We start from the raw sequence: 17,479 nt of genomic DNA on the forward strand, positions 1-17,479 counted from the left end.
GCTCTAGGAGAGTTCCGGGGCGCTACCTCCCACCATTCAGCAGCTGACTTCTTTGTGCCCATACCAACAAGAATGGCTACAGCGAGGCCTGCAACGCCTGACTAATGTTCATTCCTGGATCCCAGGACAGAAAAAAAAAAAAGCTAAGATAAAAAATGAATACGCCACTCTCTGCTGCTGCTCTTTCTGCCTCTCTGCTTTTACTCCAGAGCCAACTGTAGCTTGCTCTCACACAAATGGAATGGGAAGTATCTAGCCTCTGATTTAAAATTTAAACAACTGCTTTTTGTGGCAGGCATGTGAGGATGTGGAAGTGTGTGCACACACTTGTGTAATTCCCATAAAGTCCCAAGAAGGGAGTGATCCTTCTCCAATACCCCGGGAGAGGAAGAGGGAGAGGGAGAGGGAGACCAAGACCAAGCTGTGGCCCCGGGAAGGTAAGCACCATGCTCCTCACAGTGCTGAGGCCATGGAGGGCAAGCTAGACTGCCGGGCTGGCAGTGCAGTATTTGCTTCTGTTGGTCCCCCTTTCAGACGGAATGAGGGAGAAGAGCTTCACCTTCGAGAGTCTGTCACCGGAAGCTCCTGACTAAGATCATCCCCGGGTATTTCACTGGGCCTGAGAATAACTGTAGTCATGTAAGACACTGTGGTCAGCCTGGGGACCGGGGAGCCCCGGGGGGGCAGCACAGAGCGCAGCCCTCCTCGCGTCCTCCTCCGTAGCACTTGCAGCAGGAGCAGTAAGGGCTGACCGTGTGCCAATGACAGCACAAGCCCTGAAGCACCGTCCACAGTGGCTCGTCGCTGGTCCGGGAAGCATCGAGCCCAGACCCAGGCTCAGTGAGAGAGAAGAAGACAGAGCCTCATGCCACCACCAGTTCACATGTATTTAGCGCTTTGATGAACATTCATTCTCCCTCGTGGCCCTCACAACAGCCCTGTGAGGTAGGCGGAGTGGCCGGTGTTTCTCACAGCCGCATCAGCGTGCAGGGCTGAGGAAACGCAGACAGCAGCACCTTTCCCTCCACCATGTGCAGTCAGCATTGCGCCCTAGGCTCACAGGGGCAGGGGAGAGAGGGAAGCGGAAGGAAGGGCAGGAGTAGGAGAGGCTCAGGTCACTGGCTACCCCTGCCAGACTCGACGGAGCACACCATGTTCCCGACACAGCTCCAGCAGGCCCGGGCTTGGGCCTTGTGAGCATACTGCAGAGCGGCAGTGCCTCTTCCAGAAGGGAGAAGCCCGTGCGCCTCCGTGCAGTCAGGAAGAGGGGAAGGTTAGAGCGGGCTGACTCAGCCTGTCAGGGCTCGGAGATGGAGAGCTGAGCGCCCAGCGCCGTCAACTAATGATTATTATTAACTCGGAGCAGGCCTTGGCGCAGCAGCAGCTGGCTCTGGGAGGAGGCCCAGGTCTCCCACAGGGAGGCCTGAAACACAAGGCCCCCGGCAGCCATGCGGGGGGCCAGTGTCGGGGAAGGAGAAAAGATGGCCTGGCTCCTGAGGGGGTGAGGAGGGGGCCCCGGCTGGCACACACAGCAGTCTGTCTCAGATGGGGATGGCAACCAAGGAGGTGAGGCCCAACGGCTTCCTCAGAGACTGAGCTCCTGTCATTCAGCACCACCTCCACCCTGGCTGGGGCTCAAGGGATGGGGTGGTTACAGGAACAAGGGGGGGGGGGGCTCGGTATCCAAACAGAACAGTAATCCCATTGCGATTCAGATTTGGATACAAAGCTATAATGTCCTCAAGGTTGAGTCTGAATATAATCAAACTTGGAACACAATCAAATATGGAATCAGGACTTAGTGAGCTTGATATAGCAATCTGTGCAAATGGCAGGCTTCCCTCCCCTCCTCTCTCCAGACAGGCTGCCTACTAGTAGCTCCCCCCCTCTCAGAGAACAAGGGCAAAGATCAGTCATTTGCTTCTCCCCTGAGACCTCTGGCTGATGCTCAAAGCCCAGCTATCGGCCCAAACATGAGGAGATACAGGGGCGGGGGGGGGGGGGGGAGGGAGGCACGGAGCCAGGAGGCATGCACAACCAGCAGCCACTGAGATCCCAGCTGGAGGAAGTGTGCCCTGGCCGTCCAGCTGCTGCCCCTGGCTGTGCGGGCAGCTGGCGTGGAGGGGGGGAGGGGGGAAGGGGAGGGAAGCCTCCCCCCCACTGTGGCCTTCCAGGAAGAAGGGCTCCTCCTGGTGACCCCAGCGGAGCAGGAGGCCTCCAGAGCCCTCCCCTCTGCCCGTACCCTTGCCCTCTAGGCCTGCTGGTCAGAGAGGCGGCATCTGGGTCCTTTCCCCCTGCAGAATATAAATGACTCTCCTTCCTCCCGGGGCTGGGAATAGACATCAGATGGCACGGCCCACGCAAACTGCCGGCTGTCAGCACGCCTGCCCAACCGCCCACAGCCCCCCCCCCGCACCACCTGGGAGGAGGCAACACCTCAGGCAAGCGCAGGCTCCTAGAGCGAGCTGGTGAACCCTTCCCGGCCCAGTGCGCATATACAAGGTGAGGTGACACTCACCCCTCCCCCGTCCATGATGGAATCGCTGGATCAGGTGACCCCAGGGGAAGAGTTACTCCATAAAGCCCCATAACCACCTCTTCCAACTTCTCATCATGCCAGGGGGGTTGAGAGGGGAGAGGGGACGCTGAAAGGGACGCGAGCAATCACCTCCGCACTGCAGGGGCTTCTTTCAGACACCCAGCATTTAGAGAACTTCAGGGAAATGCCATCTCATCCAGGAAGGCATTGCTGTGCTATTTAATCACACCAGCCTACCAACTTCTGAGCCTCCCCTGGAGAAGAGGCCTTGAATCCTGACAAGGATACTGACATTGAGAACACCCCTCCAGAGTCTCCCAAAACAGCTCCAGCCCCAGGCCTCCCAGAGTTCCCAATAGGCTCCATCTCCCTGCATAAAAATCTGCATAGAGCTTTTCATGGTTCAACTGTTTTCAGTCCTTGCCATGATCTATGAAGGTCTCATCTCCCAGACTAAGCCAGATCACAGCTAACTAGTTCAGCATCCGGCCCCTACCAAGGGCAGTCTAGGGAAAATACTTTTCCCCAGGGAAGCGAGCTCAGCCTTCATTTGCCACCTGGCACCGAACTCGGCCCCTTTTAGACCAAATTTCTGACAGGATATAACTAAGGAAAGCTTAAATGGTGGGGAGAAGAGGAACCAGGGAGTCTGTTTTCCTTGGATCAGAAGAGCCCTACCCCACTTCCTTGACCCTTATCTGTTCGAAAACTTTGGAATTGCTCCATGGACGATGTGCTAAGGCAAGACCCTAAGAAAGGAGAAGCACAAGCTGCTTAGGACGACGTTGCCCTGAGAACGGATGTGGGACAGAGCACACGAAGGGGCTGTGTGTGGCCACATCCTAAAGTGGGCTGAAGAAGGTTCCTCTCCAAGTGGAGGAGCCACCCACAAGTCAAAGGCTTGGTTAATCCACGTTTCCTCTGTTCCTCCATAAACTATAAAGTGACTTTAGTGCCTTGAATGTCTTAAAAATCCATGAGATCCTCTCTTGAGCTTTCCACAGAGCCTGACCCGTGGAGCCCTGGTCCAGAGGCCAAATCAGCTTAGATTTCTGAAGGGCTACAAGGGCAGACTTGTTGCTTCAGGAAAGTAAGTGGAGAATTAATGTAACAATTACATCCTGATGGGCTGGGAATGTGGCTTAGTGGTAGAGTGCTTGCCTAGCATGCATGAAGCCCTGGTTTCGATTCCCCAGCACCACATAAACAGAAAAAGCCAGAGGTGGCGCTGTGGCTCAAGTAGTAGAGTGCTAAGCCTTGAGCAAAAAGAAGCCAGGGACAGTGTGCAGGCCCTGAGTTCAAGCCCCAGGACTGGCAAAAAAAAAAAAAAAAAAAAAAGAATTACATCCTGAGTCTGCTAAGTGGTCCACGTGGTCCACAGTTAGGAGGGTATTTTGTGACATGGACTGATGGACACTGAGTATTAGAGATGGAAGGGATTTAAGAGATCACTTAGAAACATTCACAGATGAGGAAACTGAGGTCCTGAGATAGGGAACGTACCTAAGGTTAGTTATGTAACAGAGCCTAAAGAGAAGCATCACCCCGCTTTCTCAAGCTGGTATAGTGGTACAGGGTCTCTCATCCTAGCACTTGGGAGGTCAAGCAGGAGGAGGTTGAGTTTGAGGCCAGACAGGACCAGATAGTGTTTACAGGTCAACTTCAGCTACAGCGAGACATTGTCTCAAAAACAAAACAAAACCAAGCCCCAAAACATATACCGCTGGATGCCAGTATTGAGCCTGTAATCCCAGGAGGCTGGGATCTGAGGATGGTGGTTTGAAGTCAGGCCAGGCAAAAAAGTCTATGTGACTCTTATTTCCAATTAACCACCAAAAAAAGCCAGAAGTGGAGCTGTGGCTCAAGTAGTACAGTGCTAGTCGTGTGCATAAAAGCTCTGGGATAGGGCCCAAGACCTGAGTTCAAGCCCCAGGACCAGCAAAAAGAAAAAGAAAAAAAGAAAGAAAAAGTGTTTAGGGGATGGGGCAAATATCCACGGCTTCCACTCATAACTTAGAGGATCTCAACTGTACATAAGAAACACAAGAAAGAAAAAACTACCACCATCACCACCCTCTCCCCCCCCCCAAACAGGTCTCTGTCTTCATCACTAGTGGAAGCTTTGGGCTCAAGGCCTCCATCACATTCCACTGTACTCAATACATTCCCCCATTTTGGTCGACTGGGTCATCCTTCAACAAGAACAACCTGGGTTTCTGTAGCCTTTGGCCCAGAAAGTGCAAAAAAACATGGCCACTTCTGAAATGGGTCCCATGCTACCAAGAAACCCCTGAAGTCCAAGGTAAGCATCTTACCAAGAGTCAGTGTTAGGAGGCACTCAAATTTCCATTTTCTTCCTGGGCAGATAGGATCTGGAGATCTGGTGCATAATTACCAGAGCTGGATACAGGGGCAGTGCTAGGCACAGATACCAGGCTGCACCTTTGATCTGGGCTTGAAACCACACTGAATACATGCCTAGGAGCACCGTCACTGTAGCCATCAGGTAGATCACCAGTCCGCATGTCAGATGGTAGAGCTTCAGGCGAGCTACCCTTGAGACTCTGGCGGCTCTGGGACAGAGGAGGCAAAGCCCACACAGTGCCTGGCCACCAGTGACCAATAGCGTCAGAACTCCTACCCAGCTGTGCCAGGATTCCAGGTGGGGCAGCTCACTTCGGATCTTGCTGGAAATGATGAAGCCCAGGCCCAGAGCAGCACAGAGGATGGCCAGGGTCTGCCCTGCCCAGTGGAGTCGGATGCGGGCCTTTCGGGAACAGAAGAGGAACAAGGAGTGCTCAGGAGAGAAGAGTAGGATGGATTCAGCCATGCAGAGGCAGAACTGTAAATACAGGAGAGAGCCAATGAGCCTCAGTTCTGTCGGGAGGCCTGAGGAAAAGGAGGTGTTATCACACATCTAAACAAAGACCACAAAAGGCTAAGGCTAAAGGACTTCCACCAGGCCCTGCCTTACACAGGCCATTTTTTGACCAGCACAACTGCAGATGTTAAACTTCTTCCTGAATTGTAGAGGGCAATGACTTAATAACACCCCTTCCACAGCGTCTTTTAGGGACCTGTGGAGAAATATATTCCATGTCCTATCTTTTCAACCACTTCACATTCTACCTATGGCCCAGCCCTTCATTTTCTCCAATTTCTAGGGCAAGATGAGGCCCTAGCTCTCTCCCCCATCTCTGTGAACCTTAGAAAGGCTGAGCCTCCAGAAAACAGGAGTCTTCACTCGTGGCGAAGCTAAGCATATCCGAACATACTGGTTTGTAGATCGAAGTCCAAACTCACCGCCAAGGCCATGAATACAGGGTGCCAAGAGAAAAGACCTAAGAATTAAAGAGAACAGGCTGAGGGCTGGGCACTACTGTTTTTCTCCCCCACTTCCACTTCCATGACTAGGTGGACTTCAAGGAATCTGGTCACCAGAAAGTTCAGCATACCAACCCCAATCCGTGTTAAAAAAAAAAAAAAAATCGGGAAAATTGGGCACCGTAGGCTCACACCTGTAATCTTAGCTACTCGGAAGGCTGAGCTCTGAAGATCATGGTTCAAAGCCAGCCCAGGCAGGAAAGTCTGTGACACTCATCTCCAATAAACTACTCAGAAAAAGCCAGACGTGGTGCTGTAGCTTAAGTAGTAGAGCGCTAGCTTTGAGCAAAAGCAGCTCAGGGAGAGCACCTGGGCCCTAAGTTCAAGCCCCAGGACTGGCAAATGTATACACACACACACACACACACACACACACACACACACACACACACACTAACAACCAACCAGGAAATTAGGGCACACGGGAGCCGCCACGGGGCCCTGGAGTGGGCAGCCAGGCGCGCCTCCTGTAAACGCGGCTCAGCTTGGGCTGGCTCCCCCATCTGGCGCCTCTTGGCTCCCAGCCCAGTCCCGGGGGGGGGGGGGGACCTCAGTCTCTTCGCCCCAGCAGGAGCCAGGCTTTCCCCTTAGCGCTCTCCAGCCCCGTGCCCCGGCCCCCAGCCCCTCCAGGACCCCGAGCAGCGCCCGGTCGCCGCCCCGGCCCCGCCCCTCGCCCGGCCCCGCCCCTCGCCCGGCCCCGCCCCTCGCCCGGCCCCGCCCCCTCCCCAGGACCCGCCCCGCGCACTCACTGGTTCCGGGCCGGGACAGAACAGTCAGAAAGATGGTGAAGCCCAAAGCCACCAGGTGCGCCAGGATCCCGCTGCCTCTCCGCAGCCAGCGGGTCAGCCTCAGCTCCCTCGCCGGCGCCGGGAGCAGGTCCGCCTCCAGCGGCTGCATGGCTGCGCCGGCCCGGCCCGCGCGGCCCCGCCAGAGGCGCCTTCCGGGTTTGCGAGCGGAGCCAGGCGGCGGCGGCTGTCAGGAAGGCTCCGCCCCGGGAGCCGCCGGCAGCGCCGCCGAGGCAGCCACAGCGCCCCCTGGGGGCCGGGGGGAGCGCCCGGAGCCCCCGCCTTCGTTCGTGCGTGTGTGCGTGTGTGTGTGTGTGTGTGTGTGTGCGCACGCCGTGGGTCGCGCAGCTCGGTGCCCCGATCCAGGAGTGCGAGGCCGGCCTCTGGGCAGCTTCCCCCCGTACTCCCTCTTGCGATTCCCTCTCCTGCTCTCAAGGAGCAAGATCTCTCCCTACCTGTGCGCCAAGGAAAAACAAAGCGGAAGGCCCCACAAGGCCCCACACACAGTTCCCTGGAATGTGGGCTCTAGCTGGAAGCATGGTCTCCAGTGAGACCCCTGGAAGAACTAGGGCACTCCCGGCCCTTGCCACCTCCCCGACAGCGCTTGCCCCGGGGAACCGGGGCCGGACACACCCCAAGTCCTGCAGTCTGTGTCCCGTCCTGCCTCCAAAAAGGTCACACAACCTATGGACTCCCACCTGGGAGAGGCTCCACTCCACCCTAGGGGGCAAGCCCACGGCGCGGGAAGACAGACCCAGACAATCTCTAGAGGAATCAGGGGCATCTCCAGAACGCTAACCAACCCAGATCAAGCTGCGAGGCTGCCGTTAGGGGGCGGGGGGGCACAAACAGCCCCCGCCAGCCAATCTACAGAGAGGCCAGGAAGGGGCCAGAAACGAACTCCTAAACACCCTTAGAGCAAAGAACCGACACCAAAGTCAGTCGTGCAGCTCCCTCCGCAGTTTCTCTTCCCAGTGGGAACAAAGTAGTATCTTGGGGTCACCACTCTAGGGGAGGCTTGCATTCCGTCACGTGCCTCATCATCCTACCGGGGGCGGGGCTGCCTGTCACCTCAGCTTCCAAGGGTGGGATGAGGCAAACTAAGGACACTCATTTCGCTACATCGTCCTTCTTCCTTTTCAGTGTTTTCTTAGCAGCAACACAACAAGGAGACAGTCTTGAGGTATTTTAAAGTGTTTTTTTTTTCTTAAAAAAATAATATAAAGTTATAAAAAGCGGCAGCAGCCTGGGGCCTGGTCTGGAGGGGAGGTGCTGGCGGCTCCGTTGCAATGGACAGGCACTTTCTCGTTAATGGGCTTTTGACTGCAGGAAGACAAGAGGCAAGAGACAGGTCAGGGTGAGGGCCATCCTTCTCAGTGCCTGTGTAGACTGTAAGAACTAAACCTTGATTTCCTATTGTGGGTCTGATAACTAAGACTGAGCAAGGGGAAGGCGAGTGCCAACTGGGTGAGCTTACATCGTGAAGCTGGAAAACACATGTGTACAAGCACACATATAAACACACAGTGAATCCCTTCACAATTGTCCCACTTCACTCCCTGTGGGTGGCCAGAGGGGTTGACATGCATCCGGCCCATGTTTAAACTGGGAGCACACCCCGCTGTCCCATCTCCCAGAAGTCCCTCCTGGCAGTGATCATATGGACAGCTCAAAGCAGGCTCCGATGGAAAAGACAAACCTGGCTGCAGGTTTCACTCGAAAACCTCTGCCAGCTGAACCTACTGAGAAGCTGAGCAGGGCACAAGTGCAAGAGGAACGCACATGCCTATGGGGGCCATGGGTTGTCCATCTGCTCTTCAGTGCCCAATGCCCAGAAGAACCACCAAAGAACAGGACCAGCTCAGTGCGTTGAGCTACAGCTCAGAGACTCAAACTTCCTTTCCTTTGGATGTTGGAGGTAGTTCTAGGTCCTGGGGGTGGAGGCCATAGCCAATTCAGAAAGAAGTGGTCCTTTGATTAAGTCAAAAACAAGGGCAGGGGGGGAAAGGTCCATCAGGTAAACGCTGGAGTCACCATGCGGAGAACTAATCTCTGGTTTCCTAAGGAAGATAGCCCCCAAAACTCTTTCCCCACATTTCATTCCTCTACTTAGCACCTTCTCCATGTCAAGTACCTACTGTGTTCTCATGGTGAGCCCTCCTGACCCCCTCTCTGCCCATGTACTGTGGGGAGCTGGGCTGGTACCTTCAGTGTAGAGCACTTCTCCTCAAAGGCCAGGGGTGGCCCTGGCTTCTTGCGGCGCACGGAGCAGGCTGTATCAGCAGGGACACTGGCTGGACAGTGCTTGGCCTTCACTGGCCGGCAGTAAGTGGCCAGATTTTTCCTCTTCTTGGCTACCTCCTCCTCAGAGAGGCAGTTGGGCGGCAAGGCCTTGGCTGGGTGACTGACGATGTCCTGGTTCTCCAGCTGAGCCTTGGCCGGCATGGGAGGTGGGTGAGGTGAACCCCGACAGTCCAGGGGCCCTGTTCTCTTTACCCTTGGCCCCACTGTCCCATTAAGCCCCATGCCCAGCGCTGTTTTAGTCTTGGCTGCGAGACCCCGGCAGCCAGAGGGCTTGCCTTTTCCAGTGGGCTCCAGAATGCAGGTCCGTTTGAAAGTGGTAGGGCCTGGGGATAACTTCCGCTTTCGAGACGGGGCCTCCATTTCTGCCCCATCCTTGCCTTTGGACAGTTTGCTGGCCTTGGATGGTGGCAGCTTGCTGAAGGACGGAGACGGTGTGTTGGCAGGTAGAGGTGAGGTGATAGCCTGCGTGCCACCCGTGCACTCAGCCTGGCTGCAGGCAGCCGCTACACTAGGAGAGCCGGCAGGGTAGCTGGGGACCAGGCTGTCCTTGATAGGAGGTGTAGAGGCTGGGCAGGCAGGTCTGGGGGGTGGGCCTGGAAGTCGGGGACAGCTGCCCATAGTGGGTGGGCTCAGGGGAGCAGATAAAGAGGAACTGACAAAGTGTGATGGAGGTTCAGCTGCCGGTGGGATCTTCCTATAGCAAAAAGAGCCCCACTGTGACTGCCAAGCGAACAAGAAAGCCTCCCAACACTCAGTCCCTCCGCCCACTGGGAAATGGCCAGTGGCGCCCCATCGCTGCTGCCATCTGCTGGCGGGCACTGGAACTGAGGGCTGAGGAAGGCACGGGGAGAGGAAGGAATGAACGGGGACAGGAGGAGTGGTGGTAACCTCGTTTTCAGTGGGTATCCCTTACCCCACACTACCCAGGGGTACTGCAAGTGATAGATGACCGTCTAGACTCACCCCACGCCTCCTACCTCCGTCCTTCCCTAGGCTGCCAAGTCCCCGCTCCCTCCATGCCCCTTATCATCTGGGGTCTAATTAGCAAGGAGCCAAGGCAGCCAGTGGGTGTGTGTGAGGGATCAAAGCTTCTGAAGCCCATGTGCACCCAGGTCTGAGGAGGGAAGCTCTGGGCACGAGACTCACTTCCACATGTGGGAACTGAGGTGCCGCTCCAGCATAGAGCTGAGTGCCGAGCAGAACCGGTCCAGCCGGCGGCTAAACACATAGCATCCTGGGCTTACTAGCCGGCTCCCGAAGGTGCAGAACTGGAGGCAGAAGGAAAGAATGTGGTTGGTGGGGCCTGACGTCCACAGAGGCGCGTAGGATCTGACCTCCTCCTCATCCTCTGGCCCAGAAGGGCCGGACTCCACCCTCTCCCACCCCAGGACCCTGCCCAGGTCCTTACCGCCTGGGGGCGTGGGGGCCGGGTTGCATAATGGCAGTCAGGAAGGAGGTGCAGGTCCTCAGATGGCCCCTCCTCCTCACTCTCCTCGCTGGAAGCTGGGGCCCCACCCCGGGGCAGGGGGAAAGGGAACAGGCCCAGATCCCCATCGCCACCATAGGGACCTTCATCATCCAACTCGCTCTCAGAGGAGGCCCGGGACCTAGAAGGGCCAAAGGCGACGTGAGGACCATGTGACTGGTGTGGGATCAGGGTGGGGGTGTCCCTGAACCCGCCAAGCTCAAAAAGCCAGGGCAAGCGCTGCTGGGCAGTCAGAGGAAGAGGAAGGAGGAAAGGATGGGAGGGCACGACAAAGCTCACAGTGAGAGACAGGGCCCAGGGCCATAGCTCCAAGATGCTCTCTCCCAGACCCCTTCACTTCCCAGGCCCTGCCTCCTCGGGGGGAAATCTGCTCCAGATTTGCCTCCTCCAGAAAATCTTCTGAGCTTAACTGCACCCAGCTCTGGTCCGCCCCGTCAACTCTCTCAACCCCCTTCTTGCATCACATATTCCTGTGAGCCTGTCTGGGAGCTGAGCCTGTTTCGTGTTTGCCCCTGGTGTTACAGGCAGAGATGCGTGTGTGTCTCCTTCGGCAAGGCTCTCCCCGGGATCCAGCGCAGCCTGTGCACACGAAGGGGCCAGCGAATGAGTACACGGTACAGCTGCCGCACCCAGGACCCTGACCCTTTCAGCTCCCCAGTGACAAGCTTTGGCTTGTTGGAAGTAGCTGGGGGAATGTTTGGATTGGGGCTGCCACACCTCAGGAAGGCTAGGATATTGTGGTCTGCTTGCGGGGGGAATGGGAGAGTCAGCTGCTTCCAAACCACTGCAGGGCAGAGGCACCCCCCTCCCCACCCCCCCTCATCTTGCAGGACATCCCCTGGGCCGCCTGCAGTGTTGACTGGTGCCCTGGGGGTTGGACAGGCCCGGGCGCAGTGCGGGGACAGCATCTGGACGTACCTGGGAAACGCACAGCAGGAGTAGGTCTGCTTGGCACGCGCAGGAAAGGAGCTGCTGGGCGCAGCCGCTGCCGCGTGGACGGAGGAGGGAGGCTCATGGGGGGGTGGCACCTCCCTGCGCCCCGGGCTCTTCTCCTTGGGACAGTCTCCTTTGCGGGAGTTGGCCTTCAGCTCGGCCACCAGCACGTCAAAATCCTTGGAGCGGCCCTGGACCTCCCGGCGCTGGTGCACCGAGTGGATCTAGAACACAGCGGGGTGGGAGGGTGGGAAGGGTCGTGAGCCGAGCAGGGTGAGGGGCTGCAGTGTGCTGTGGCCTGGGCCAGTGGAGAGAGAGTGGGTGGGAGTGTGTTTGTGGGTGTGTTTGTGTGCCTTTTGCTTCACTCCCCCACGGGGCCAACACCCTCCTTTGGCCTGGGCAGGGGGGATCGGAGAGCTGCTCCCTCCTGCTGGTCCCCCCCCCCCCCCCGTGCGCCCGCTGGGGCGGGGGTAGCCTCCTCTTCCCTTTCCCGCAGTTGGGGCTTCAGGTATTCCTACATCCTTCCACTTGCCCAGGCCCCAGCTCTGCTGCTCGCCCTCGCGGCGCAGTGGGGATGGGGTTACCTTGCAGGTCAGCAGGCGGGTACAGATCTTTTTGGTCTCTGGATTTATGACTCCACACTGCCTGTTGAGGTCACACTCCTTCCCTGTGGGTAAAGAGGTTCCCGTGAGCCAGGAGGACACTTCTCATGGACTCCGGGGAGGATCTGGCCTCTTCCTATGAAGGGCCTGGGAAGAATCAGGACAAAGACAGAGAGGCTCCTCTGGGGCTTCACTTTCCAGAGTAACTCTTGTCACGAGCAAGGGCTTCCCCTGTCCCCGGGCCGGGCCCGGCATTCCTCCCAGAGACTGTAGGCCCAAAGGAGGCAGCACACAGCAAGAAGCAAAAGCAACCGCAGGCATCTGGGATGCCAGAAAAGCCAGCTGCGAGATGGGAGAAAGGGGTACAGTCAATTGTCCTGGGGGAGGAAGGGAGTAACTGTGTCCGCTTGGGCAGAAGCTCCCTCCGCCTAGCTCAGGAGATCTGAGCCACAGAAGCTTCCTGGGGGCAGGTGGTTCCTGTGCTCTGCAGGCTCTGCTAGGCAGCCCCATTCACTCCTCACCTCCAACCCTTCTAGCCCAAGCACAGAGCAGCCCAGAAGCTTCCCACTCTACCCTTCCAAGGACAGAGCAGCCCAGGAGCCCCCCACTCTACCTTCCAGATTCCCAGGACCAGGACTACTCACGAGCCATCTTCCGGTGGGTTTTGGGGGGCAGCCTGGTCCCACTGGGCTCCTCCGGGGGGCTGTTCTCGGCCCGGTGGCTGGAACCCTCACTGGGGATTATCTCACTGCTCTCTCTGCTAGGAGGTTCCTTAGAAGGGAGAGCCATGGGGGCTTTTCCAGGGGAGTCCTTGGGGAGGCCGCCTGGCTGGCTGAGGAAAGCAGAGGGTGGGGCCACCCTGATTCCATGTCCATCGGGCTTCGGGAGGCTGGACATCTTCTCCAAATTCACCACAGGCACGAAAAGGCTACACGTGGAGAGAGGGTATGGGCTGGGGTGTGGGACACTGGGTCTGGGTGCGGAACTCTGGCCTAGAGCTACCTCCTCCCTGGCCCTGGATCTTGGGTGGGCTCCAGGAAGGGTGTGGTCATCACAAGCCCTGAGTCGGTGGAAAGGAGCTGCGGATGGACCCGCTGCCTTGACCCAGGGCTGCCTCCATCGGTGTCAACCCCTCACTGGGTCAGGGTCAGGGGTGGTCTTGGGATGTGTACAGACTTACCAGAGGCTGTCCTTCTGCGTCTTCTCCGGAGGCTGATGGCCACGGCTCCGGGACCCCTGGCCCTTCTCCCTGGAGGAGGTTTTAGTGGAACCTGGGGCTCTACAAGCTGGGCCCTGTCCATTCACTACATGGCATTTCTGAGAGCTGGCAGGGGCTGGAGGTGGGGGTGGGACCCGGGCATAAAGCTTGCTGAGGGGCCCATGTCTTCTTTCTGTCACCAGGAGGTGGAGAGAGTAATCGTGGTGAGTGCTATCAACAACCTCACTCCCCTACCCCCAACCACCCCACCAGCTTCTATCACAAGAACCTGAGTTTCTACAGCTTACATTGTGAATTTGCTTTCTTCCATTTCCAAACTGAGCCTTCAAGACTCAAAATTCTAGACCCAGATTCCTGAATCTCTTATCACCCCTGGATGCTCAAAGTTTGCTCAAACAATAACTTCAGACCCCACAATATCCTGAAACTGCCCCCTGCCCCAGACTGTCCTATCCCTAGTACCACCCTCCATCACCCCCATGTGGCGGTCTAGCGGTCCGGAGAGTACCATGTCCCACCTCCCCTCACCCGTTCTTCCCTAGGCTTCTCTCACCACAGTGCTTCTGGAAAGCTTGAGGCTTCACCACCTGGCTGCAGTGGTTACACACAACCAAATAGAAGTCGTCATGGGCAGGGCAGTGCCCAAATATGGACATGTCTACAACGACAGAAACTCCTTATCAACGGGGCTGGAGACACAGGATTTCCCTGTGAGATCAGAGAACACTACTATCCCGACCCCCAGAAGGTGCTTCACCTCCCAACGGACGCGGCAAGCTTTCTGCTGGCTATCCCCAGCCTCCTGAGTTTGCTGACCAGGCCTGAGGTGCACAGGGCTTGACATGAGTGGAAGCCAAGCACCTACGATTGGGATCTCCAACCACAGGCCACCGCAGGCAGGGCTAACTCAGTCCTAGCAAAGTGAGGGTCTTCAGCCCTCTTGCTTCAACACCCACCTCCTGGTGGAAGAGGGGCGAGTGGCCCTGTGGGCCCCGGTCCCAGCCCTATGTGCATTGAGTCCCACCTTCTTTAATGAGGGTCATAGCATCCAACTTCTTCATGTTTTTGCTACTCTCTTCCAGCTCAGCCCCTGGAGGAAAAACACAGCTCAGAAGGCCCACTCTCTTCCCAGAGCCCCACCTCCTGGTGGGACACTCCCCCCCCCCCCCCCCCCCCCGCCCCCAGCCCAGCACTAAGAAGCCTACACTCCCTGACAAACCTTCTGTGCTCAGAATCCCCAAAGCACCTTTCAGTGGCTCGCTCTCAAGTGCCCATCTCTGCCTGCTCTTCTGAGATGAACTGGTCTGTTATGAAGATGGCCACCTTTCTTATGGACCCTCCACTCCTTAGTGTAGTTTAGGGTTCTAACTGTTGACTGCTTGGGTGATGTGTGTAAATACCATCATCCCTTTTCTAGATTTGCTTGCCCATTTAAAGAGACATGGTTCTGATTTTTCTTTTATTTTTTGTAAGTCCCTGAATCACAGGTCTTTTGTAGCATCTCCCAGAGCTTCTGTCCTATGTCCCCCTCCTCATAAATCACTTTATGTCCACCGGAGATTCATTATCAAACTTATATGCAGTTCTCTGCACTGAGTGAACAGTCACAGAGCAGAAAAACTGATGGGGCTGGGCCCTTTGACACCCTCAAAGTCTCCTTGGTCCGCTAGGCAAACTCTTCCTAGAAGGGGCTCTGCCAGAGGGTTGCTTTCCTACTTCAATTTCTGGGTTAATGACAAAAACATTTTAGCTATGCAAAGCAGCTTCCTCCATCCTTCTATCTTAACTCACACACACCCCTCCACACACACACTTCCTCCCTGTCCCTTGGGGGGGGGGGGGATCAATTGTGAGTCACTGAACCAGCCTGACTCCATTTCTGATTCTTCCTTCACCCAGACCCTGACAATGGTCCCATCCTTGCCCACCCAGCACAGGACAGTCCCAGAGGGACCTGTGCTCCCACTCGGGTTTGCTCTCAGATGCTCACTCGGATTAGCCCCCTCTGAGGTGAGATGACTATTGGCAATCTTATACAATATCCAGGTGGGAGGCATGGTGAGGTTGGGCAGGCAAGAGCCAAGGGGCAGCTCCCACTATGAAGTCTGTTAAATGCAATTATGGGGAATGATGTGCGGAATCAAGCTGCGAGTCAGAGGTCTGAAAGAACAAGTGTCATTGGCGGCGGCTCGGCGAGGTCCCCCGCTGCACCTCTTCTCACTTGCAAACTTCTTTGGGGGCGTGATGCCCGCTGTCAACCCCCAAGGCCGCCAGGCCGGGGGTCCCCCGGGCCCGGGAGACAAAGATGAGAACGGGGGTGGGGGGGGGGCTGTAGGCCCACTCACCAAAGGCACTAGGGGGCCTACAGAAAGTCGGGGTCCTGAGAGAGAGAGAGAGAGAGAGAGAGCGAGAGCCCGGGGGCAGAGCCAGAAGCCCGGGAGAGGACGCGGGCCGGAGGCTCGGCCGGCTGGCAGGACGGACGGACGGAAGGAGGGAGGGGGAGGCTCCCGGACGGGGAGATGAATGGGAGAGTGCGGCGGAGGGGGCCGGGGCCCGCGGGCACGGCCGGCGGCGGGAAGACGCCCGGAGGGTGCGGGGGGCGGCGGGGGGCACGCGGCGGGGTGCGTGGGAAACACGTGGCGCGGACGGCGGCGGGCGGGAGGCGCCCGAACAGGTGTCGGGGGGCGGGGGCCGGGGAGGCGGGCACGTCGGCGCGGGGCCGGCGCCGGCGCGGGCGGGGACCCCGGGCGGCGGGCGGCGCTGGGACCCGGCGGCGCCGGGCGGCGCGGCGCGGGGGGCGGGCACTAGGACCCGGCGGGTCCTTTGTTTGGGGGGCCGCGGAGCCGGCCGGCGGCGGCCGGGGACGGCGCCCCTCCGCCGGCGGGGGCCGGGGGAGGGGGAGGGGAGGCCGCGACGGGGCCCTCCGACTCGGCGGCGGCGGCACTCACCGTCGGCCGCAGGCAGGTCGGCCCGCTCCACCCACGAGCTCCAGCTCTGTCCCGCGAAGTCATCGAGACTCGGCACCCGCCGCTCCAGAGCGGCCATTGCTGCCGCCGCGCGTTCACGCACCGCCATCACCGCCGCGGACGCGCGCCCGCCCCGGCGCCGCCGCCGCGCGGCCCCCTCCCCCCCCCCGCCCGGCCGCGGGCACGCCTCCTTCTCCCCTACCTTTCCAGCTCACTCTGTGCGCAGGCGCGACTCAGGTCGCGGCCCCCCCCTCACCTCCGCCCTCCGCATAGCTTTCTGGGAAATGTAGTTCCGGAGGGGATGCCGTCGCCTACGGAGCTTCCCGACAGAGCCCCCGGGAAACGCACCATGGCCGAGGGGACGGGGGAGACCGCAGCCCCGGGGTCCCCTCACCTAACCCTTGTGCGCCCATTTCTTTGTGGCGCCGGTGCCCTCCCCCGGCGGGCGCACACGCGCGCGCGCGCGCGCTCGCACCCACGCCAGCCCCGAGCCTCCCTCAGCCCGAGATGCCCCCGTGGAAGCCGTGCGTGCGTGCGTGCGTGCGTGCGTCCGCCGCGGGCTGGCGCTCGTTCCCGGGCGGGCAGGCGTGCGGCGAGCGACTCCGCTGCCCGGTGGACGGGACGGGTTCGGTGCGGGGAGCCGGGCGCGGGTAGTCCGAAGGGCAAGGGGAGGGCGTCTGCGCCGCGCGGGAGGACTTCGGGGCTACCGGGGCGGGCCTGGGTCCCGAGTCCGTCCTCCCCCCGGGGAGGCCCACGCGGCCCGCCGCCGGGGCCGGGAGCACCTGTCCGGATGACCCGAGGGGCTGGGGGGGGGGGGGGGAGGGCTTCCAGGGCCTGCTGATCCTCCTGGGCAGTGCGGTCCATGCCCCGCGGTGCCCTCCCCCGACCCCGTCCCGACCCCGGCTCCCGCCCTCGCCGGGGCCTCCTTGCCTAATGTGTGTTTTTCGCTGCAGGAAGAGCTGGTACTCAAGACCTCGCTGCAGGGAGATTTCTCCTAAGATGTCAACGTTTCCTTGCCAAGGCCCGGAAGGCACCACCTTAATCAGTTACCTCCTTAGAAAGAAAAATTCAGCTGATAACATTTCTTCCTCACCCGCCCCAAGAAAGACAAAACTCTGCCTCTGCCTCTTCACCATCTGATCTGACAAGAAGTCGTAAGCCTCCCCCTCCCCCCTACCTCCTCAGGGTCTCACCCGGTAAAGGATCTGTGTTGCTGAAAGGAAACCACATTTGGGAGCAAGAAGTCAAGTTCTGTGGCATT

At 58.6% G+C, this 17,479-nt stretch overlaps 2 protein-coding genes across 3 annotated transcripts; both read right to left on the minus strand.

Annotated features, from left to right (window-relative positions):
• Positions 1 to 3,759: 3,759 nt before the first annotated feature.
• On the minus strand, positions 3,760 to 6,868 carry LOC125364265 (probable transmembrane reductase CYB561D1). The gene is made up of 3 exons (XM_048363754.1): positions 6,673 to 6,868; positions 5,843 to 5,880; positions 3,760 to 5,381 (listed from the first exon to the last, which is right to left on the minus strand). Exons 1-3 carry the CDS (start codon positions 6,818 to 6,820, stop codon positions 4,878 to 4,880), a joined length of 690 nt encoding a protein of 229 aa, XP_048219711.1. The 5' UTR covers positions 6,821 to 6,868; the 3' UTR covers positions 3,760 to 4,877.
• A 1,049-nt stretch (positions 6,869 to 7,917) lies between these two features.
• Atxn7l2 (ataxin 7 like 2) lies at positions 7,918 to 16,648 on the minus strand. 2 transcript variants are annotated; one of them, XM_048363751.1, is made up of 11 exons: positions 16,201 to 16,648; positions 14,277 to 14,342; positions 13,806 to 13,910; positions 13,214 to 13,424; positions 12,678 to 12,865; positions 12,016 to 12,098; positions 11,417 to 11,655; positions 10,421 to 10,619; positions 10,159 to 10,280; positions 8,914 to 9,706; positions 7,918 to 8,031 (listed from the first exon to the last, which is right to left on the minus strand). In XM_048363751.1, exons 1-11 carry the CDS (start codon positions 16,325 to 16,327, stop codon positions 8,017 to 8,019), a joined length of 2,148 nt encoding a protein of 715 aa, XP_048219708.1. In that variant the 5' UTR covers positions 16,328 to 16,648; the 3' UTR covers positions 7,918 to 8,016. The 2 variants fall into 2 exon arrangements, with proteins under 2 accessions (XP_048219708.1, XP_048219707.1); XM_048363750.1 differs by having other exon boundaries at positions 12,678 to 12,961.
• Positions 16,649 to 17,479: the final 831 nt, after the last annotated feature.

Source organism: Perognathus longimembris, chromosome 15, assembly GCF_023159225.1.
Source record: "Perognathus longimembris pacificus isolate PPM17 chromosome 15, ASM2315922v1, whole genome shotgun sequence".
In the NCBI taxonomy this organism is placed as follows: Eukaryota; Metazoa; Chordata; class Mammalia; order Rodentia; family Heteromyidae; genus Perognathus; species Perognathus longimembris.

Bases quoted from the DNA above. Each gene is read 5' to 3' on its own strand.
- LOC125364265 (XM_048363754.1), bottom strand. From the start codon at position 6,820: ATGCAGCCGCTGGAGGCGGACCTGCTCCCGGCGCCGGCGAGGGAGCTG. The intron at 5,881-6,672 runs GTGAGTGCGCGG...TTTAATTCTTAG, and splicing joins TCTGTCCCGGCCCGGAACCA to GTCTTTTCTCTTGGCACCCT. The intron at 5,382-5,842 runs GTGAGTTTGGAC...CTGTATTTACAG, and splicing joins CTGTATTCATGGCCTTGGCG to TTCTGCCTCTGCATGGCTGA.
- Atxn7l2 (XM_048363750.1), bottom strand. From the start codon at position 16,327: ATGGCGGTGCGTGAACGCGCGGCGGCAGCAATGGCCGCTCTGGAGCGG. The intron at 12,962-13,213 runs GTAAGTCTGTAC...CTCCACGTGTAG, and splicing joins ACGCAGAAGGACAGCCTCTG to CCTTTTCGTGCCTGTGGTGA. The intron at 10,620-11,416 runs GTACGTCCAGAT...TGGCCCTTCTAG, and splicing joins TCCTGCTGTGCGTTTCCCAG to GTCCCGGGCCTCCTCTGAGA.